General features: G+C 29.9%; 1 protein-coding gene across 1 annotated transcript in view; it reads left to right on the top strand.

Annotated features, from left to right (window-relative positions):
• The first annotated feature begins 1289 nt into the window (after positions 1-1289).
• Positions 1290-19389, top strand: part of LOC145332496 (nephrin-like) — a 195992-nt gene continuing 177892 nt past the window's right edge. The window contains exons 1-5 of the mRNA XM_080177499.1: positions 1290-1373; positions 2003-2076; positions 9280-9382; positions 10134-10175; positions 17355-17393. Coding sequence (XP_080033625.1) covers positions 2034-2076; positions 9280-9382; positions 10134-10175; positions 17355-17393 — 227 coding nt within the window. The 5' untranslated portion in view covers positions 1290-1373; positions 2003-2033. The remainder of the gene's footprint in view (positions 1374-2002; positions 2077-9279; positions 9383-10133; positions 10176-17354; positions 17394-19389) is intronic.

The following is a 19389-nucleotide window of genomic DNA, read 5'->3' as shown; positions in this document are numbered from 1 at the left end:
CCCTAGAGAGTTAATCAGACCAACTTGAAGCTTCCCGAGAGCTATCTTTATTCTTTAAATTCAATTATTTGTAGCTGACTTATTTTACGAATGAAATGAAAAAATAACTGAGCTGGATCTTTAAATCATTTTAGTGGTGAGCCGAATTTCAGCCAATCACAGCGCTGCATTTCATAAAATGCTGTGCTCTCATTGGTGGAAAGTTGGCTCACCCCGATCTGGCTCACCACTAAAATGATTTTAAGATCCAGCTCTGCTCTTTCGTGCCAAATTGTGAACCCTTTCCAAGTAATATTATGATTGAGTTAAAGGATTGATAATCTATACTTCTATATTTATTGTCTTAAATATATTAGTTTTTTTTCATTATTACGCGAATATTATCCACTGCTGTGATAAGATAATAGGCGGAATTGATTTAACACCATTTAATATTTATATGAGAAAGGTTTAGGCTGTATTTGAAAGGTTGAGATAAATATATATTTAAAGATCTTTATAGATTTAGTAATTCAACATGATAAAAATGAATGAAAGTTAGATAGTTTGGTTGTGTGTAAATAGACAGTTTTATATTTAAGGAATTTTTTTGAGTTTTAATGCTATTTTAAAGTTGAAAATTTTTTCCTAAAATGCCTTATCCTTTTTCTTATATTTTCATTGTGCTTTTTTTCATTTAATTTTGTATTGTCATTTTATTTGAATTTTTAAAATTTCTTTTCTTTTTCTTTTCAATAAAATAAAAAATTATAAAATTTCAGAAAAATAATGAAGAATGAAATAAAACTAAAAGTGAAAAAACGCTAGGCATAGTAACCATTAACAATTAGTAACACAGTTAATATGTTAATGATCCTATATTCAGAAGTTTTATTGAGCCTATTTTATGCCTGATTAAATAATAGTTACTTATTATAGCGCATAATAGACAGCTTTCTGCGTATATTAAGATGAAAATTTATGAAATTTAAATCAGATGTGTTAGCTCTGAGAGGTCAAAGGCTCGGGCGTACAAAACTGGTATAAATTTAATTATTTTTATTTTGATATTCGTGGAAAATTGTTTGTAATACGATGTTTTACAAAGTTTTTCAGTATGGCTGAGAACCGGTTCTATTCCGGTGGATTTTAATGGTTTTCGAAGCCATAATGGAAAATATACTATTATATTGTATAAGTTGTGTAATAGTATACCTAAGATACAGTGAAAAACTGTTAAATTGTCATTTTGCAATGCTAAAATAGACTTTCCAATTAAAGAATTGTTAGAATTACTAAAAAAATGTCTCAGAAATATAATATTTGTATGTTGAACAAATGATGGATGCAACTATACTACACTAGCTTTTATTTTATAACCAACAATTTGAAAGGTACATAATGTATTCAAGGGGAGAAGATTAAAGTCCCTCTACAGATTATGACGTCATTCGATAGAATAACCAATGACGTCATTATCTGTGCAGGGACTTTAATCATCTTTAATTCAAGGGGACAGGGGTAGGACAATGCATAATAAATTAATTATATCCTATGATTTTTTGTGTGTGAATTTTCTTTGATAGCTTTGATATTAGGAAAGGAAATACTCTTATTTATGATACTTTAGTCGTTATGTATTTTTCCTTCTTGGTTAAAAACTTTTTTATTTACTAGCTCAAAGTCACATTTAGATTGATTTATCATAAAATAAACATTTATTTTTATATTATTATAATATTGGGGGGAAGATAAATTTATATTCAATTTGATATAGCCTTAGTTCATTTAAAATATTTCTAAATATACAATTTGTTTTGGCATATCTACTTGAGTATGTTCTTCCCTCCGTAGATCTTTTTGAATGAGATTTTGAAAAGTATGAAATGCTAAAAACTACCTATAGCCTTCTTTATTGACATTTATGTTTTTAAAAAACATATTGCCAGCTGGTCATTATTCTTTTGCTACCTAGGTATAAACATAATAATAAATTGAAATTAACAATTTTAATTTTGTTTAGAATACTTTTGGATGGACTCAAGATTGATAGAATGGTACACAGTTACACCCGAGTATGGAGTACGTTTATACAAGGTATATCTATCTATCTATTTGATTATCTATCTATCTATCTATTAATAGAATGGTACACAGTTACACCCGAGTATGGAGTACGTTTATACAAGACATATCTATCTATCTATCTATTCAATTATCTATCTATTTATCTATCTACCTATTTATCTATCTATCTATCTATCTATTGATTGAAGGGTACACAGTTACACCCGAGTATGGAGTACGTTTATGCAAGGTATATCTATCTATTTATCTATCTATCTATCTATCTATCTATCTATTGATTGAAGGGTACACAGTTACACCCGAGTATGGAGTACGTTTATGCAAGGTATATCTATCTATCTGTCTAATTATCTTTCTATCTATCTATACAGTTACAACCGAGTTTTTACAGGGCATATCTCTATATGTTTTAAAAGCAAACCTTTACTATAAATAGGGTATGTTTGTCCGTTTGTACTTAACAGTTAAATAGGCTTTAGAAAGCGTAGCAACTATACATATAAGCGTTACCATGCAGAAAGTCAGTTATAATTATCCTATTCATCTAGTTTTTAGTACATTGATTCCTAGGACAACAAGGTAGAACATTTTAAGTAAAGTATCTCTATAATGAAGTCCTATAAATGTAAGTATGTCCTTAAACAGAATGCAACAAGTTTATTTACAATTTTTGTACCTTTAAAACAATATTCTGCTTACTAAGATTTGACAGTCTACTATTAATCATGTTCGTTTGTTCTACCGTTTGATTTAGAGCTTCGCTTTTATGGATGTTGTCATCAATTTTTTTCATATATTCACCCATTTATTTATTTATTCATCAGCCAAATACGTTTTTTGATTAAGTTTTCTATTCAAATTTTGCCTCTTTGAAGTTGGAACTATTTGTAATATTCAAATATGTACTTTTCTTTGGCTTCAGTCTTCAAGCTGTTTTTGATGCCTTTTTTTACCAAATCTTCACAGTATAAAATCAGATAGTTAGAGCTGTAATATTGATTTAAGCAACATGAACCAAATTTGTATTTTGTTGTTATAAAAATGATGTGCTGAAAATGGATTGCCTATTTCTTGCCTAATTTCCAAAGTTGTACAGCAGATAACCCAGTTATTGCAAACGCTATTTTCAGCTACTCCGGTCAAAGGTAAAAGCGATATAATGTATAAACGATTTATATATTATACATTCAAAATTATAATTTTTTTTGAAGTTTGAAGCATTTTTAGCTAGTAGTAAATATTGAGATAGGACGCGGAAGCTAGGTACACTTTCGGAAACTAAAATTCAGGACATCTATAAAAATATTTTGGAATTTTCTTTGCATGGGGCATTATTTTGGGCGGGGGGAATGAAAATAAATAAGAAGGAGGTGTTAATATTTTACTAAACGATAAGAAATATTTTAAAATTTGGTTTCTTCGGTATGCCGTCTTAGAGTTTAACCAAGAGTTTAAACAGAAAAAAAATTGTTTAAGAAATCTAAGCTTTTAAAGCTTTCCCGATAAAAATGTTTTTAAGTAGTTTTTGAGATCTTAAAGGACAAACAGACACATGAATTTTAACAATGTTGTAAAAACACTAAACTTTGATTGATATAAAATTAATAAAAATGCAAAATTTCTAACCCCCCACTTTGTTTTTTAACATTAAATCAACAACTTTTTATTATTTCATAATTTAAAATAAAGTTTACATATATACAAACTTAGAAGAAAGAATTCTAAAATTTTTTTCCTTCCTGAAAATCAAATAAAAATGGAATTATTAAGCCATGTAAAAAGTTTTATAAAACTGAAGCATTTTATATCTACTGAACCGATTTTATTCTCCATTTTCAGGAAGCTTCACATATGCCTCGTGATGGTTCTAGGATATTTTATTTACAGATTTAAGTCTTCGGGATTGTTTTAAGCTATTTTTAGCTCATTCCTTTTCTATTGAATAAAGACCCCCTAGATGCCAGGGACGCAGCTGATAGAAAGCCTAAAAGTAACATTTCTTCTTAATATACTTTCTCGTATTCATTCGAATCCGGTGGATAGGAACCGGTTCTCATCCATACGAAAAAACTATGTCTAGCATCGTATTATATCCAGCTTTCTACGAATATAGAAATGTACAATCATAAGATTAAAACCAGTTTTTTTTAGCCCGTGCCTACGGCACCTAGCGGCTAAAAAACTGGTTTTAATCTTATAATTGTACATTCTATATCCGCGGAAAGCCGTTTATAATACGATGCGAGAAATAACTATTATTTCTTACTTACGTAATGTAAGTATTTTTTTTCTGTGAATGCGATTTATTGGATGAGTAATGCATTTTTAGTAATAATAAATTGTATTATCACTAATAGGGAGAGAGTACATATACATTTGATTAGGATAGATATTCACATTTGGATACCCAGCGATTGAGACATGTATAGGCTCGGAAACCGGACCATGTTAAATGAAAAATAATACTCAAAAAAATTTTAATTATGTTTTATTTCGATATAAATATTTGATTAACCCAATGTTCAGTCTAAGACAATTGATTAAGTTGGCGTTGTCTTTGAAATATTTTGGGTACTATTTAATGTCATGGTCCGAGTTTTGTACTACAACATGGCCTTGTCCGTGGGTACACAAGGATAAAAAGTATGTAAATAAATTTGATTATTCTTCAACGATATAAAGTACTACATAAACATATTAGAGGTCCTGATATGTTCCTTCAATCTGATGGTAACCCTTCTTTAAGAATAGATATTTGGGGGAAGAGTAGAGAAATCAACAAAAAATAAGATATAATCAGCTGATCTTGAAAAGAAAACATTTTACGTGCCCCTAGAGGCCCTTAGGGGCGTAGCTGCTAGTTTAATTAAATGGGAAAGGATAGGCATACCTATGTGGATGTATTTCAAGACATATCTGAATTTATTCATATGTTTTTACAACTGATTTCCCCTTATTTCAATAAAGTTTTAATTAGTAAAAGCAAAAGTGATTCTTTTTTCTAAAAGTTTTCCAAACAATTCTTATTATTACAATTTACAATTGTTCTCTACATTCATTGTATTCTACAGCATGTTATAAAGTTTATTTGTGTGCGTGTATGGTTGTGTGTGTGTGTAGGTGTGTGTGTGTGTGTGTGTGTGTTAAGTATGTGTATGTGTATAGTCAAATATCGACACCTAGGTAAAGAATTACAACTCTTTCATCATGTAATGGAGAAATCTTTTATCTTCAAATTTTGCCCCTCCTCCCCCCCCCCTTCCACATATCCCATCATCTTCCCTAATGTAAGTGTAAAAACCTTCCATTCTTTTTCTACAAACAGAAGATGCAATCAAATCAAAGTATAGTCAGTTGAGGATGTGAAAGTGATTTTTTTTATATCAAAAGTAAACCTAGTATATACTTTAAAAACCGAAACATAATGGTTTTTATAGTTAAAGATAGAAGGCAGATAAACTATAAAAATTATTTTGCTACTTTTCATAGATTTAACTTAAATATTTTCAATAATGTAATTTTAGACTTATTCGCCATTTTATAGAAATTTTAAGAAAAAATTATATAAAAAGGAGGAGTTAGGTTGTGCTGAAAGTTGTGAGTTTTAAGGCTTAAAAACAGTAGTAGAACAATTAAATTTATGTTAACTTAAAACTTTTGTCTATAGTTCTTTTCAATAAGAAATCACTTATTTAGTGAATATTATATGTTCTAATACTGTTTTTAAGCCTTAAAACTCACAACTTTATGGAATTTTAGCACAACCTACCTCCCTCCCACCGATAAAGGTGTGGCAAGAGGCCCAACTGTTAAGGGTTAAAGGCTTCAGCCATATTGTTAAATAACTCATAACTCCATTATCTACAATATATTTCTTTACAATATTTATGTAGTCAAAATGCACTTACTATTATCACAAATAGAATATGTATTTTTAAAAATAACTTTCAACATTGTTTGCTAAACACGTATATTTGTGTCACAATAAGAAGAATGTTAAATATTTGTTTCATAGGAAACAAGTAAAAGTATATGAAACACAAATACAGGAAAATGTTAAGATGTTTGACATACAATATTTTGAGAGCAAAGGTAAATATTATTGAAGTGAAGAGAGCTATACTTGAAATTTAGATGGATTTTTTTATATTTTACATTTTATGTCTTACATTTGTTTGCAAATGCAATTTTATGTTCTTTTTTACTTTGTACTTTTATATTTCATAAAATATAGATGACAGACCCTTGTCAATTTGGGAGGGGGGGAGTGAAGAGGGGTGTATTGGGTTGATAACTAGACAGGTGTTCTGACTGACACTTCTGAATGAAAGACTGAGACAACACCTAAATAAAAAGTTTTCTTTAATTGAAAACATAATGTAATTATTTAATAACTAACATGGTATAACACATACAATTATTTTAGCATACAAAATAAAGAATATAGACCTTGTGCAAGTCCGCAACTGAAATCTGACTGATGTATTTTCTTGTAGATTCTTTGGCTTATTATACTTTTACTACAGGTTTAATATTTCTTTAACAACTTCTTTGCATTACTTAAAAAACCCACCAATCAAAATTTTTTGTAAAATGTTTGTATGTTTATTTTCAAATAATCAAAATAGAATACATGTTCAAATTAATACAATATTCAATATGAAAGTAAATTTTTGATAACTTTCTACAAATTGATGGGGAATTGAACAAATATATGAAAGTGGGTGCTTGGTATATGATTACTTAGCTTGGAAATTACCTTTCTACTTTCTCTCTGCAGAGATTTATTATGTGTCAAAAGTAATATTTTCTCCACAAATGAGAATAGTCATATAGTTCTATGCCCAGTTAATCTTTTGTGCTGTTGTTTTTATATCAAGACATTAGTTTAGTCTAGTATAGCATTTAATATATTTATAAGCATGTAGTAAAACTGCATAATCTTGGACAAATAGTAGGTGTAACTGTCATTATCAATAATTTTGATATAAATATCACCACTTTCATGTCAACATACTGCAATCTTTCTCAACAGGTTATGTTTAGCTTGGTGTTGGTATTGGCTCTGTATAATTTATCATATGTACAAAAAGTTTACCTTTTGCTTCTAACTCAATTAAGTAGAAACAAGTACATTTTGTAAAATAGCAACAATAACAAAAAAAAACAACTCTGATCACAGAAATAATTTATTATAAAACAAAAAAATATATTAAAATTATTATAGAATTATAATCTAATTTTGAAGATTAAAGTATAAGTGGTTGAATTAGCGTCAAAACATTTAATTAAAGAAGAAGTTACATAGCAGAAAAGAGAAAAGGCTTAAATCTTGAATTTCATAAAACTCATGTTGAGGTAATTTGGTTAAATTGCTGGAATATTATTCAAATTAGGTACATGCTTAAATACCATACTTTAATACACACATAATTGTTTAATGAGAGTTTAAAATGTTAGTAAGGGTAATAAAATGTCTTTATTATGTATGCAGATTAATCTTTTTATAAGAGTAATAATTTTAGCGCTTATCTGAATAAAATTAATGAAACTAATTTGAAATTTTAGTTTTAATGTTTAAAATACATGCTTGTTTTAATTAAAACTATTTATCAGGATTTTTTAGCTAAGTGTTTATTTATGAATATGCTAAATTTCAATTTATTTTAAACACTATTCTATCATATAAAGTAATAAGGTTTTTTTTGATGTTGAATGCTTAAGATCTTAGTAACTCTCAAAGTTTTCAGTTTTGATAAGCTTTACTTAGGTTCCAGGATAGTTTTAGACTATAAAATTTTAGATGTAAGCCTTGAGATGTTTCTAGGCTATTTTCTGCCAATTGAAATACAGAGCCCACAGTTGAAAGGGGCTGAAGCGCTAAAAAAATTAAACCACAATCCAAGTTTATTTTCCCTAAAAGACAGGATTATATTTCAACTTCTGTAAAGTTGCATTCATGTACTCAACTGTTGCTATGTTATCTATATGTATATTGTAAATGTATATATTATGAATTTGTGATTTGAATGTCAGGAACAAATTTAATATATTGAGAGCCTATATGCAAATGTACACATGTATTAATACACTTGACAGCATTGTACTAAATGCTCTAAGACTGGATTTGTTGGTATTAAGCAGAGTCAACTAATTTTGCTATTATGTAAAATTTAGAAAGAACCCAAATAGGTTAAATATTAAATAGTTAAAGCAACTCTAGATTAACAAGTTCAAAAATTTAAGTTACATTTTATTATTACTGATATTACCTATTGAGAAATAGGTGAACAATGGAATGCCTAAAAATGCTTGCAAATATTTAAGTTGGATATGTTTTAAAAGACACAAAAAGTATGCAATTATTATGAAATATTGTGATGTTTGACAATCCCACCTTTGATTACCTGTCCTTGAAGTCATATTGAAAGTTTAATATGTCTGAAAGTAAGTAACCAAGTTCATTGAGAACTTCAGGAATAAAGAGGGGCAAGGGAAATTTTGCAGGATCCTACACATTAAATAACTTTGCAAAATAAGTTAAAATTTGTAAAACCCAAGCTTTTAAATAAATGAAATGTGAAATTATTTTCTGATATCTGAACTTAAATTGATGATCTTTAAAATTAACTCAAACAAGATATATGAGTCCACACTTCAAATAGAGAAATGTTAGGTAGGTTAATTTTCCTATCCCTGTATATCTGATAGGAATACCAGCACTCTGCCATTTCAAACAAATGTTAAACTTGTGACAAAGCAATTATTCAATTTCTGAAATAATATTTTTTATATTTTCGAAAAAAGGTAAGATATTTTTTCTGTTATTTTTTAGGTATTCAAGGACTACAAAACAGGCCTAAAATCTATACAATGTATTACTTTAATTGAGTATTTTAATTACATGTACTTGTACTGTGTAATAGATTCTTTATCTATCTATCTATTAGATATAGAATTCAGTTATTGGTCAGTTCGATCATCCAATAGGATGAAAGGTGATGGGAAAAATGGGTGGATAGGGGAATCGTTATTTTAGCCAGCTGGTAGTTATTAGATTATATGAAAACCTGGTACAACATCTAAGCAATTATATATCAATTATCTATCTATTGCTTTCAAATAACCTGTAATTTTGTATTGTCTAGTGTTCTCGAACCATGCAACCATGGAATTAAAGATTTCATTTAAATTTCAACCATTTTTTTACAGGTATTCTGTATGTTGGGCTTGGTGTGGCAGGATTCCGACAACAAGAATTTATTGAACAACCGCAAGATGTCTCTGTTATAGAACATCATGACGTCATACTCAGGTAAGACATATACTAGTTTGATGAACAGCCGCAAGATGTATCTGTTATAGAACACCATGACGTCATACTCAGGTAAGACATATACTAGTTTGATGAACAGCCGTAAGACGTCTCTGTTATAAAACATCATGACGTCATACTCAGGTAGTCTTAACAGTAATTTAGTTACTTACCGTAAGGTGTCTCTGTTATAGAACATCATGACGTCATACTCAGGTAAGACATATACTAGTTTGATGAACAGCCGTAAGACGTCTCTTTTCTCTCATGACATCAAATGAGAAATTATTAGTTAAGTAAACAACTGCGAGTTATCAACATGTTCTTGAACATCATGACGTCATACTTAGAAAAGATAGATAATAGTTTAATGAAAAACCATAAGATGGTCTCTATTATAGAACATCATGACGTCATTCTCAGTTAAGCTAAACATTAGTATAATGAACAACTGCAAGATGTCTGTGTTAGAGATATCTCAGTTACTTAATGACGCCTTACTGGTGTAAAATTAATATTAGACAAATATTAGTTCATTAATCAACCGTTAGATGACTCTTTTATAAATCATCAATACCTATAATAAAGTAAAGTTTGAAAAATTGCTACATGTGCTTGTTCTTATTTAAACCTGTTCATCAAATACCACTAAGTTACTCTATTTTATTTTTAATACATAAATTCAAGAAAAACGTTATTGTGGCTTTTAGTAAAATAATAAGTATTAATTATATATAAAATTTATGTTTAGATGTACAATCGGCAACCTGGCTGGCAGTGTTCAATGGACTAGGTAAGATTATTAAGCAGGTCTACGCAGAAAGTGCTTGAAAGTGTCATGTGTGACGTCAGAAAAATACGTCTAAATCCATATCTTTTTTAGGGATTTCCTTTCCCACTTCTCTCGTTTTTCTTTTTAGACTTATTTTTATGACGTCACACATGACACTTTCCAGCGCTTTGCTTCACAGCCGCGCGTCAACTGATTACACTACAATATAAGTAAACCTGACCCAAATATGGAAATCCCTGAGGTGGATTCTTAAAAAAAATTGCCCCACTATTCGGTTAGTGGGGCAAAATTGTTTTTAAGAAAAATCCTCCAAAATCACATTAAAAACCTACAAAAATTAAATAAAATCTTATGTTAATAACCCTTCTATGATTTTATTTAATTTTTGTAGATTTTTTATATGATTTTGGAGGATTTTTCTCGAGAACAATTTTGCCCCACTAACCGATTAGTGGGGCAAATTTTTTTAAAGAATCCACCTCTGTTTACATTTTTCTTCTTCTTCAAATCATTAAAACTGGTGTAAATTCGAGGCTTGGTTCAGCTGAAAAGTTACTACCAAGCCCTGCTATTAAGTAATTAGATACTATTAAAAGTAAAACATTTAATAAATAAAATTATTGTAAACTAATAGAAAAAATTAATGTTTCAAACTGAAACTGGCCCATTTTTCAAACAATCTATTTCCTTTTTATAGAAAAAATAAAATAGTAAAATTGTGTTGTCAGAAGGAAAAAGGGTCGGAGTAATGAAATTAGCAGAAACTTGATGAAAAACCCTTTTTACTTAATCTCTTGGGCCAGACTTCTTACATACACACACACACATACACACACTCACATACACACACACACACAACACTGACATAAGTTTCCACAGAATCACACACAAACACACACATTTGACTTATCTTTCAAAAGTTTACTTCATTATCTTTCAAAATTAAGTTAGAAACTACCAGCGTTTTCTGTACTTTGTTTAAAATAAGTTTTCTTTTTACTATTCTGATTTTTTAAAGCTCATTTTATATATATAAACAAATAATACTATTTCAATTGTTGGTGGCTTCTCCCCTATACTCTAGGGGCTTCTTTAGAAAAATGGTTTAGATTTTGAACACCTAGAGGTAAAATTTCCCTAAGACCTCTATCTTTTTGGGGATTTTGGGGAGGGGGTAAAGTATTGATATGATTGAAAATACAGCAATTTGGTCTAAAATTTTGGAAATTTGTTGAATAATAGCTCGAGCCATTTATTTGCAAGATTATTAGACAATACAAACAATTAATACTTTGTACAATAGGATAATATCTTAACCTTTATAATAAAAGGGCTTGATGTCTTTATTTTTGGAAATTTGTAGATAATTTTCAGGAAAGCTTGTAATGTATCCTGGCCTTTTTCCTTTTACCGCCACTTAATTCCCCTTTATTGAAAAATATTATCGTTTTCCTATTGAATTATTTTTACTTTACTATTCGGATGCTTTGCTATAGTTAATAATACACAAAGTGCACAATTAACAAGTCTAATAATAACTCCGCCTCATAATAATGGTTGGTGCAATTGGTTAACCATTGCTAATCTCTTCTATAAGCCCTATATATGTATATAGTAGAATGGAGGATATTATGGGAAAGATGAATTTTGTAATAAGGAAAAAGCTTCAATAAAGTACATAAAAATACGATGAAAAAGATGCATATTTATCAGAACTCTAGAATAAGTTATTACTCAGAATATACAGGGCGTTTCAAAAAAAAACTGCGTTTTCCAGATTTGGGAAACAACCATTAGGAGTACAAAAAAAATAATTATATGTCCATATTCTCTATAAAAATATGCATCGAATTTGTTACAGGCGTTTTTTAATATCTCTTAAAACAACAGCGCATTTTAGAGCCCAAAGAATTCGAAATGTGTGTGTGTTATTGTATTCTTAATAATTTTATGCTATAACGTTGAATTTAATCCCTTTTTTTACTTGAAAACAACATTATAACATAAACTTCAAAATAATCTAATTATTACATTTAAAACTTAATTTAAAATGCCTTTTTTAAAATAAAAAATCAATATTCTTTTTGCTTGGATTTTAATTCTTAGTATTAAAATTGTTCATATTCGTTCCTCGCCCCTCCCCCCTTAATCTCTTAATTTGATTGACAGATTATAAGAGATCATCTTATAAAACATGAGTAATTAATGAAAACGCACTTTTTACGAACAATTTCAAACCATGATAACTTGCTTATTTTTAAAGATATTGAAATGAAATAAAAAGTGACTTGTTTTATTTGTCAATGCACACAGTATTAATAGAGATTTTTTTTCTAAAAATGACTTTGTCATAGAGAAATAGAAAAAAACTAAATTCTGAAGAACCTAAAAAGGTCTTTGCATGGAGCCAAAAAAGAAAATATGTAAAAAAATTTCATATGGGGACATTGATTTAAGCTTTTACTACTTTGATATTGTACTTTTGAAACAATATGTTGCAAAATATACAAGTTATTTCAATCTAATTGATATCTCATATTCAACATCAAGCATTTTTCCCCTACATGTACCAATCAGTACAGCCGCATTTTTAGAGATATCAAAAAACACCTTAAGTAAATCTGATGTACATTTTTACATAGAATATGGACCTATTATCCTTTTTTTCATATTCCTTCTGGTTGTTTCTCAAAACCGGAAAACGCAGTTTTTTTTGAAACACCGTGTATTAGTATACTTTTTTTTTATTTTGCAAAAATGTACAGCTTGGCTGCAACTGAAAATTAAAGACTTAATTTGGCAACTGCGGCTGCTCATATTGCGTTCCAACTTAAGATTGTTGGCTGCTGCCGGCTGTGGATATAATGTATTTTTTTTAATGGCCAAAATTGTAAATTACTTGTTCATTTTGTTATTTTTCCATAGTAAAGTTTAAGATTAGGAAAGAGGGAGAGATGGGGGGGGGGGGGAGGGGTTGGCCTAGGGTTATATTATATCCACCAACAAGTGTATAAAGTTAAATGAACTTGCACAACAGTTAATCCCACTTTACTAAACTATTATACTACAGCTCAGGCCAGATAAATAGATTTACAAAAAGTGACCATTTTTAAAAACTTTCATTCAATGGCCATTTTTATTAACTTTTTTCCGTAAAATGAAAATTTTGAAAACATATTTGTTAATAATTTTAAATGCTCAAAACTTTTTTAAGGTGTGGGTGGGGGTGAGGGGGGGGAACTATGAATGACTATTATATTATCGCCAGTGATCTCAAGGGATAACACAATAGACGATTTTACATCCCCAATAATGATAAACAAAATTAACAATCTTGTAGATTGATATTATTAGTAAAACAATTTAGACACCTTTAAGTTAAAACCAACAATAAAGATTATATGAAAAGTTCCTAAAAAATATAAGCCAACGAATGGGATAATGTATACAATATAACACTTTGACATAAGATAGTCTTTGAAACCCTGTTGACTTTGCTTATAAAATGAAAATAATATAAATGACTTGAGTTCACCTCATGAAAATATATTTTGTTTGTTTGTGCATTTGATGTGTTAATGTGATGGGGGGTTAACTTATGATCCCATTTTGTACAGTTTGTTTATTGTGTTTTTATTGTTTTTTTCTCGCGTTTTACTGATTACTTATTTTATTTACAAAAAAGAAATAAAAACAAACAAATAGTAATCAAACTTTTAGAGGAAGTTTTTTTTGTAATAGTTGCTTATATTTTTGGTCTAATGGGTGTCAGTCATCGCAAATGTGTGTGATGCATAATAAATCTATCAAGTATTTGGTATTTTTGGTAGAGCATCTACTAAAAAACTAAGTCCAATAAAACATCTGACCATTTTTCATTTTCATTAAATTTTTTTCCATAAGTGTCTAGGTTTATAGTAAATTATTTAACTTTAATTTACTTTTATCAGCATAAATTACTGTTGCTACTCTTCTTATGGAAATAAGCCTTTCCCTTTGCCTCTAGGGGCTACACCACAATTTTATTAGTTCAAATCTTTTTTTTAGTGTTGGGATTGAGGCATTTTCTAGGGGCATTACCAAGTACCTTGACTAACCAGGACCATAACAAAACTTCTCTGAAACGTATGGAAAATGATTTAGCCATGTATGAGATCCTACTGGACATACAAACATATACACCCATCTAAAACAAACTACCTTAGTATTTAATAGATAAGAAGCACACACATGTGTTACACTTTTATATTCGAATGTAGGGATCTAAAGGAACAAGACGATGACCGATAAATTGATGTACCTCCCCAAAGATAATTCACTAAATTACCTCTTATGTAGAATAAAACATTGGGGACTATAGTGTAATAAACAGCCCATTGTCCCCTCTCTGTCTCATTCGAATGTGTGTGTGGGGGGGGGGGAGGGGGGGTTGAAGATATTTGTGTTTCTGAGATGTGTGTTTGCAAATTCTGTTTGTTGGATAAAAAATGGGCAAATAAAAGACTTCTTAGGAGAATTGCATCCTTTTAGCTAATCTTTATTTGTGTGTTTATTGGAAAAACTCAGAAATCTTAAGGGATAGGACAATGGACTAAATATCCTTGGCTAAAATTTTTAAAAGGCAATATTGTATCTTAATTGGGATGTACTAAGTAATAGTTTCTTTAACTTTTTAGCATAAAAAATAATTATATTTCACATAATATTTTTGGGGGGTTGGTTACATTAATTTATCATCCATTGTCTCATCCCTTGAATCCCTGTAAAAAATGCAACAACAAAGTGTGGTAACATTCACATAAAATGCTGAAATAGTAATTTCTCGCATCGTATTATAAACAGCTTTCCGCAGTTATAGAATGTACAATTCGGCACCTCGGGGCTAAAAAAACTGGTTTTAATCTTATGATTGTACATTTTATATTCGTAGAAAGCTGGATATAATTCGATGCTAGACATAGTTTTTTCGTATGGATGAGAACCGGTTCTTATCCACCGGATTCGAATGAATACGAGAAAAATCATTTAACATATTAAAATAGTTATATTTGACTGAAGGGTCGTGATTTCATAAATTTAATAAAAACAAGGATGACAACATCCATAAAAGCGAAGCACTTAAAAATTAGGACAAACGGACATGAACACTTATATAGTGTCAGAACTGAATAATCAGGATATAAATTTAAAAAGTCGAAGCAAAATTGCAAGTAAATTTGTTGAAATTTTGGTAATGATTATAGAGTTGCTACGCTTTCTAAATCGTACCTAACTACTAAAGGAATCACCATGCAAAATTTGAAATCGATAGGACAACTCTAACATGCCTAAATTAACGAATAAAAGCTATCTATCTCGGACGGACGGACGTACGGACGGACGGACGGACGGACCGACCCTAATTATAGAAAAGCTTCGCGTTTAAAAACATAATAAACAGGGAGAAAAACCTGAGGGATCTTTCTGATAAGACAATAGACGATAAATTTATGTACACCAATATTATGATAATGATAATGATTTCCTAGGTCATTGGCACGTTTTTTGGAATCAACCAATCACAATTTCACAAAAATACTCAAAGTTTTAGAGCAAACTAATAAGAAAACATTAAGTACCAGTGTAATTGGCAGTCCAATGTTCCCTACGTACCTCCCAGAGCCAAACTACAATAAGCTTGATATAGAAATGTTAGAATTTAAAATTGGTATATTAGACTTAATTAAAAGCTGTCCAATTTTAAATTAATAGATGCACATTGTACATTTGCAATGCATCTATCCATAAAACTTTGCAATGTATTTATGATATATGTAAGTTACTAAATGTTATCATAGTAAAAAGTTACTTTCCCTGAAAGTGCCTATTGAGCAATGAAACACCCCACTTAATTTTGAAATATATTGAAAATAAAAGGTGGTGAGAGTTTTTTTCCCTCAAAAAGACAAAAAATTAACCGAAAAAGTCCGAAGACCTTTCTAAAGCATTTTAAAAAAGGGAGCTATATTCGTTCAGTTGTTTGATGTACTTAGAAGTAAAAACATAACTTTTTTTATATAAAATACTAAAATCATTGTTATTACCCTCTTGGACGAAATATGTTAGTTTTTTTTTGCGGTACAAAGGTGGCTGGTGCATGGCTGCCGAGCCCCGAACAAACCCCACTAAAAATTCCTTTCATAATTTGGGGATATAGTATTTTTCACTCACAACCTTTTTCTTTGAAAAACTTTGTGAGAAACTTTTGTTTCTCTTTCTTTGGGTAAAGTTTATAAGGGGATAAATCATGGAAAGGAAAAAACCATCTGATGCCAAGAATATTTATATTCTTTTTTTTCATTCTAGTAGCTTCGTCTTTAGCCTATAGTAGATTTGCTCACAAAAGTAGAAAATCCGCCTTTTCTCTCTTTAAATTTCATTTTACCTATTCAGAATTGATACTACACATCACTGAAAATTGAGGAACAATTAGTGCAGCCGTTTACAAGATCTTAAATGCACACTAAACACTACTATAGTATGATACAAATGGACCTTTCTCTCAAATAGGGGATGGTTTGGTTGGGTATTAACACCCCTTAATTTTATTTGTTTAAATTTTTTTGGGAGGGGAGGTAATTGTCTAGAACATACCCTTTACCGATACGATACTTTACTGAAATTTTACGAGATTTTAAAGGACACACACACAACTTACTACTTTATGATATAGATTAGCGGTTATGCCCCTAGATGCCTCTAGGGGGCACTTGGGGGGTGGGTGGGTTGAAATCGACATTCCATTTTTTATTTTAAAGAAAAGTTATAAAAATATACTTTTATAAAGGAGAACCATATCGGTTCAGCGGTTAGCGAGATCCTTTGACACACATCCCGTTACTGAATTATAAGGATAATTGTTGAGTTGAGAAGATACAAAATTATCTAATTATCTTATAACAAAATCAACTAATTAAGCCGCAATAATGATTGCATATTAATGAGATTAGATATGAAATAACTAATATAATTCTTTATTCTAAGAAAACGATAATGCGTATATTTTAAGATATCTACAGAAAATATACAACATTATTATGAAGAATTTAATTGTTTCTTTCCCTGTAAGAACTTTCACGTTTCACGATCCCTTGATTTTTATAAAGAAAACAATTATCTAATAATATTATTATTTTTCAGTGATGGATGGGCGATGGGATATGACTTGACAACGATCAGGTAACTTTTTATAATAATCTATCGCATTGTATTAAAGACAGCTTTCCGCGGATATTAAGATGAAAAATATAAATTTGAAACGAATTGTGTTAGTCCTGAGGGGCCGAAGGCCCGGGCAAATAAAAATGATATTTATTTTATGATTATTCATTTAAGAAAATTGGCTGTAAAACGATGTTATACATGATTTTACATTATGGCTAAGAACCGGTTCTAATCCAGCAGATATTAATCGGTTTCGAATCCATACTGGAAATATTATATTTTAAGGAAAAGGATTATGGATGAAGGTACAACACAAATTAAGATAAAAAACTACCTCTTCTAGAGAATAAATTATTGGTTAAATAGTTTGGACAAACCAATCTAGATCTAAAACCCTTTCTTCCCCCCTAAATTTTTAAAAATCATATTTTTGGGGTGCACAACTTTTCTTCAGGGACTGAAAAAACCTTTAGGGGATAAAAAATGAAACACGTTTTTAAAAGCGAATCTTTTCTATAATTAGGGTCGGTCCGTCCGTACGTCCGTAACGGATAGCCTTTTTTCGTTAATTTAGGCATGTTAGAATTGTCATATCAATTTCAATCTTTGCATGGTGATTCCTTTAGTAGTTTGGTATGATTTAGAAAGTGTAGCAACTCTATAATCATTACCAAAATGTCCGTACGTCCATTTTAAACATGTTGATTAAAAAAAATTTTTAACAACAAATTTTAATGGGATTTAATTATCCGATTTATATGATTTTTTGCATATTGACTCCTGGAACAACAAAGTATACTGTTATAAGCGAAGCAACTCTATAATTAAGTCAAGCAGTTTTTCAACAAATTTACTTACAATTTTGCTTCAAATCTTATACATTTATATTCTGATTATTAAGTTCTGACACTATACAAGTGTTAATGTCCGTTTGTTCTACCGTTTCAGTGATTCGCTTTTATGGATGTTGTCATCCTTGTTTTCTGATATCTTTTTTAATGGGGATGCTGTGATACGCCTTTCACAATGATTGGAATTATCTTTTCTTGAATTTATTCGAATCCGGTGGATAGGAACCGGTTCTCATCCATACGAAAAAACTATGTCTAGCATAGTATTATATCCAGCTTTCTACGAATATAAAAAATGTACAATCAAAAGATTAAAACCAGTTTTTTTAGCCGGTGCCTTCGGCAACTCGGGGCTAAAAAAACTAGTTTTAATCTTATAATTGTACATTCTATATCCGCGGAAAGCCTTTTATAATACGATGCGAAAAATAACTATTATTGAACTTTCCCTGTATCAATTAGACACAATACAGAAATAGTTGAGATGTAATACAACAGGAGTAAAAAAATCAACAATAGCAAAGCTTAAAAATCCAAACCTCCAGAAAATATTTATAATTTCTTCTAATATTGAAGAATAAAAGTGAAACAATAAAAGGGGAAGGGGTTAAATAACTGTTGTCACCATCCCGTAGACCATGTGCCGACTTTTATTTGGTTCTTTGAATATCCGCCAATAGTGTCGGAAATATTAGCACAGTCCCAAAAAAAAGAGCAGAAAGCAATTTGTTAGCAGACGAAAAAGGCCCCCTAACACTGGATCCAGATGGTTGTCTGGATTATACATTAATACGTAATACACTTATTATTGAAGAAACAGATACTTTTTTATTGTTAAAAGTTGTCATTCTGCTATAAATTTGCACAAAATACAGGTCGATCATTACGTTTTGTTTCATTTATATGCTACACTTAAACACTACCTAATTGTTATAGGAATTTCTATTTTAAGTAAGTATAGATATGAGAATTAATTCAAAGATTTAATTAAAAAAAATCAAGATGCTTAAGATTATAGATTTGCTATGCCTCATTGGACACAATAAAAACTGTCCCGAATTTGTATTAATTTTGAGGAACACGACTCCAGTGACGTCATATTTTTCTTTCCCGAAAAAGGGAAGGGGGGAAGAAAATCTCTTCAAAAGAGATGGGGAAAA

This window comes from Acartia tonsa, chromosome 11 (assembly GCF_053477335.1).
Source record: "Acartia tonsa isolate MP-2025a chromosome 11, ASM5347733v1, whole genome shotgun sequence".
In the NCBI taxonomy this organism is placed as follows: Eukaryota; Metazoa; Arthropoda; class Copepoda; order Calanoida; family Acartiidae; genus Acartia; species Acartia tonsa.
Note: the sequence above shows the minus strand (reverse complement) of the source record. Positions and strands in the feature narration are given on the sequence as shown.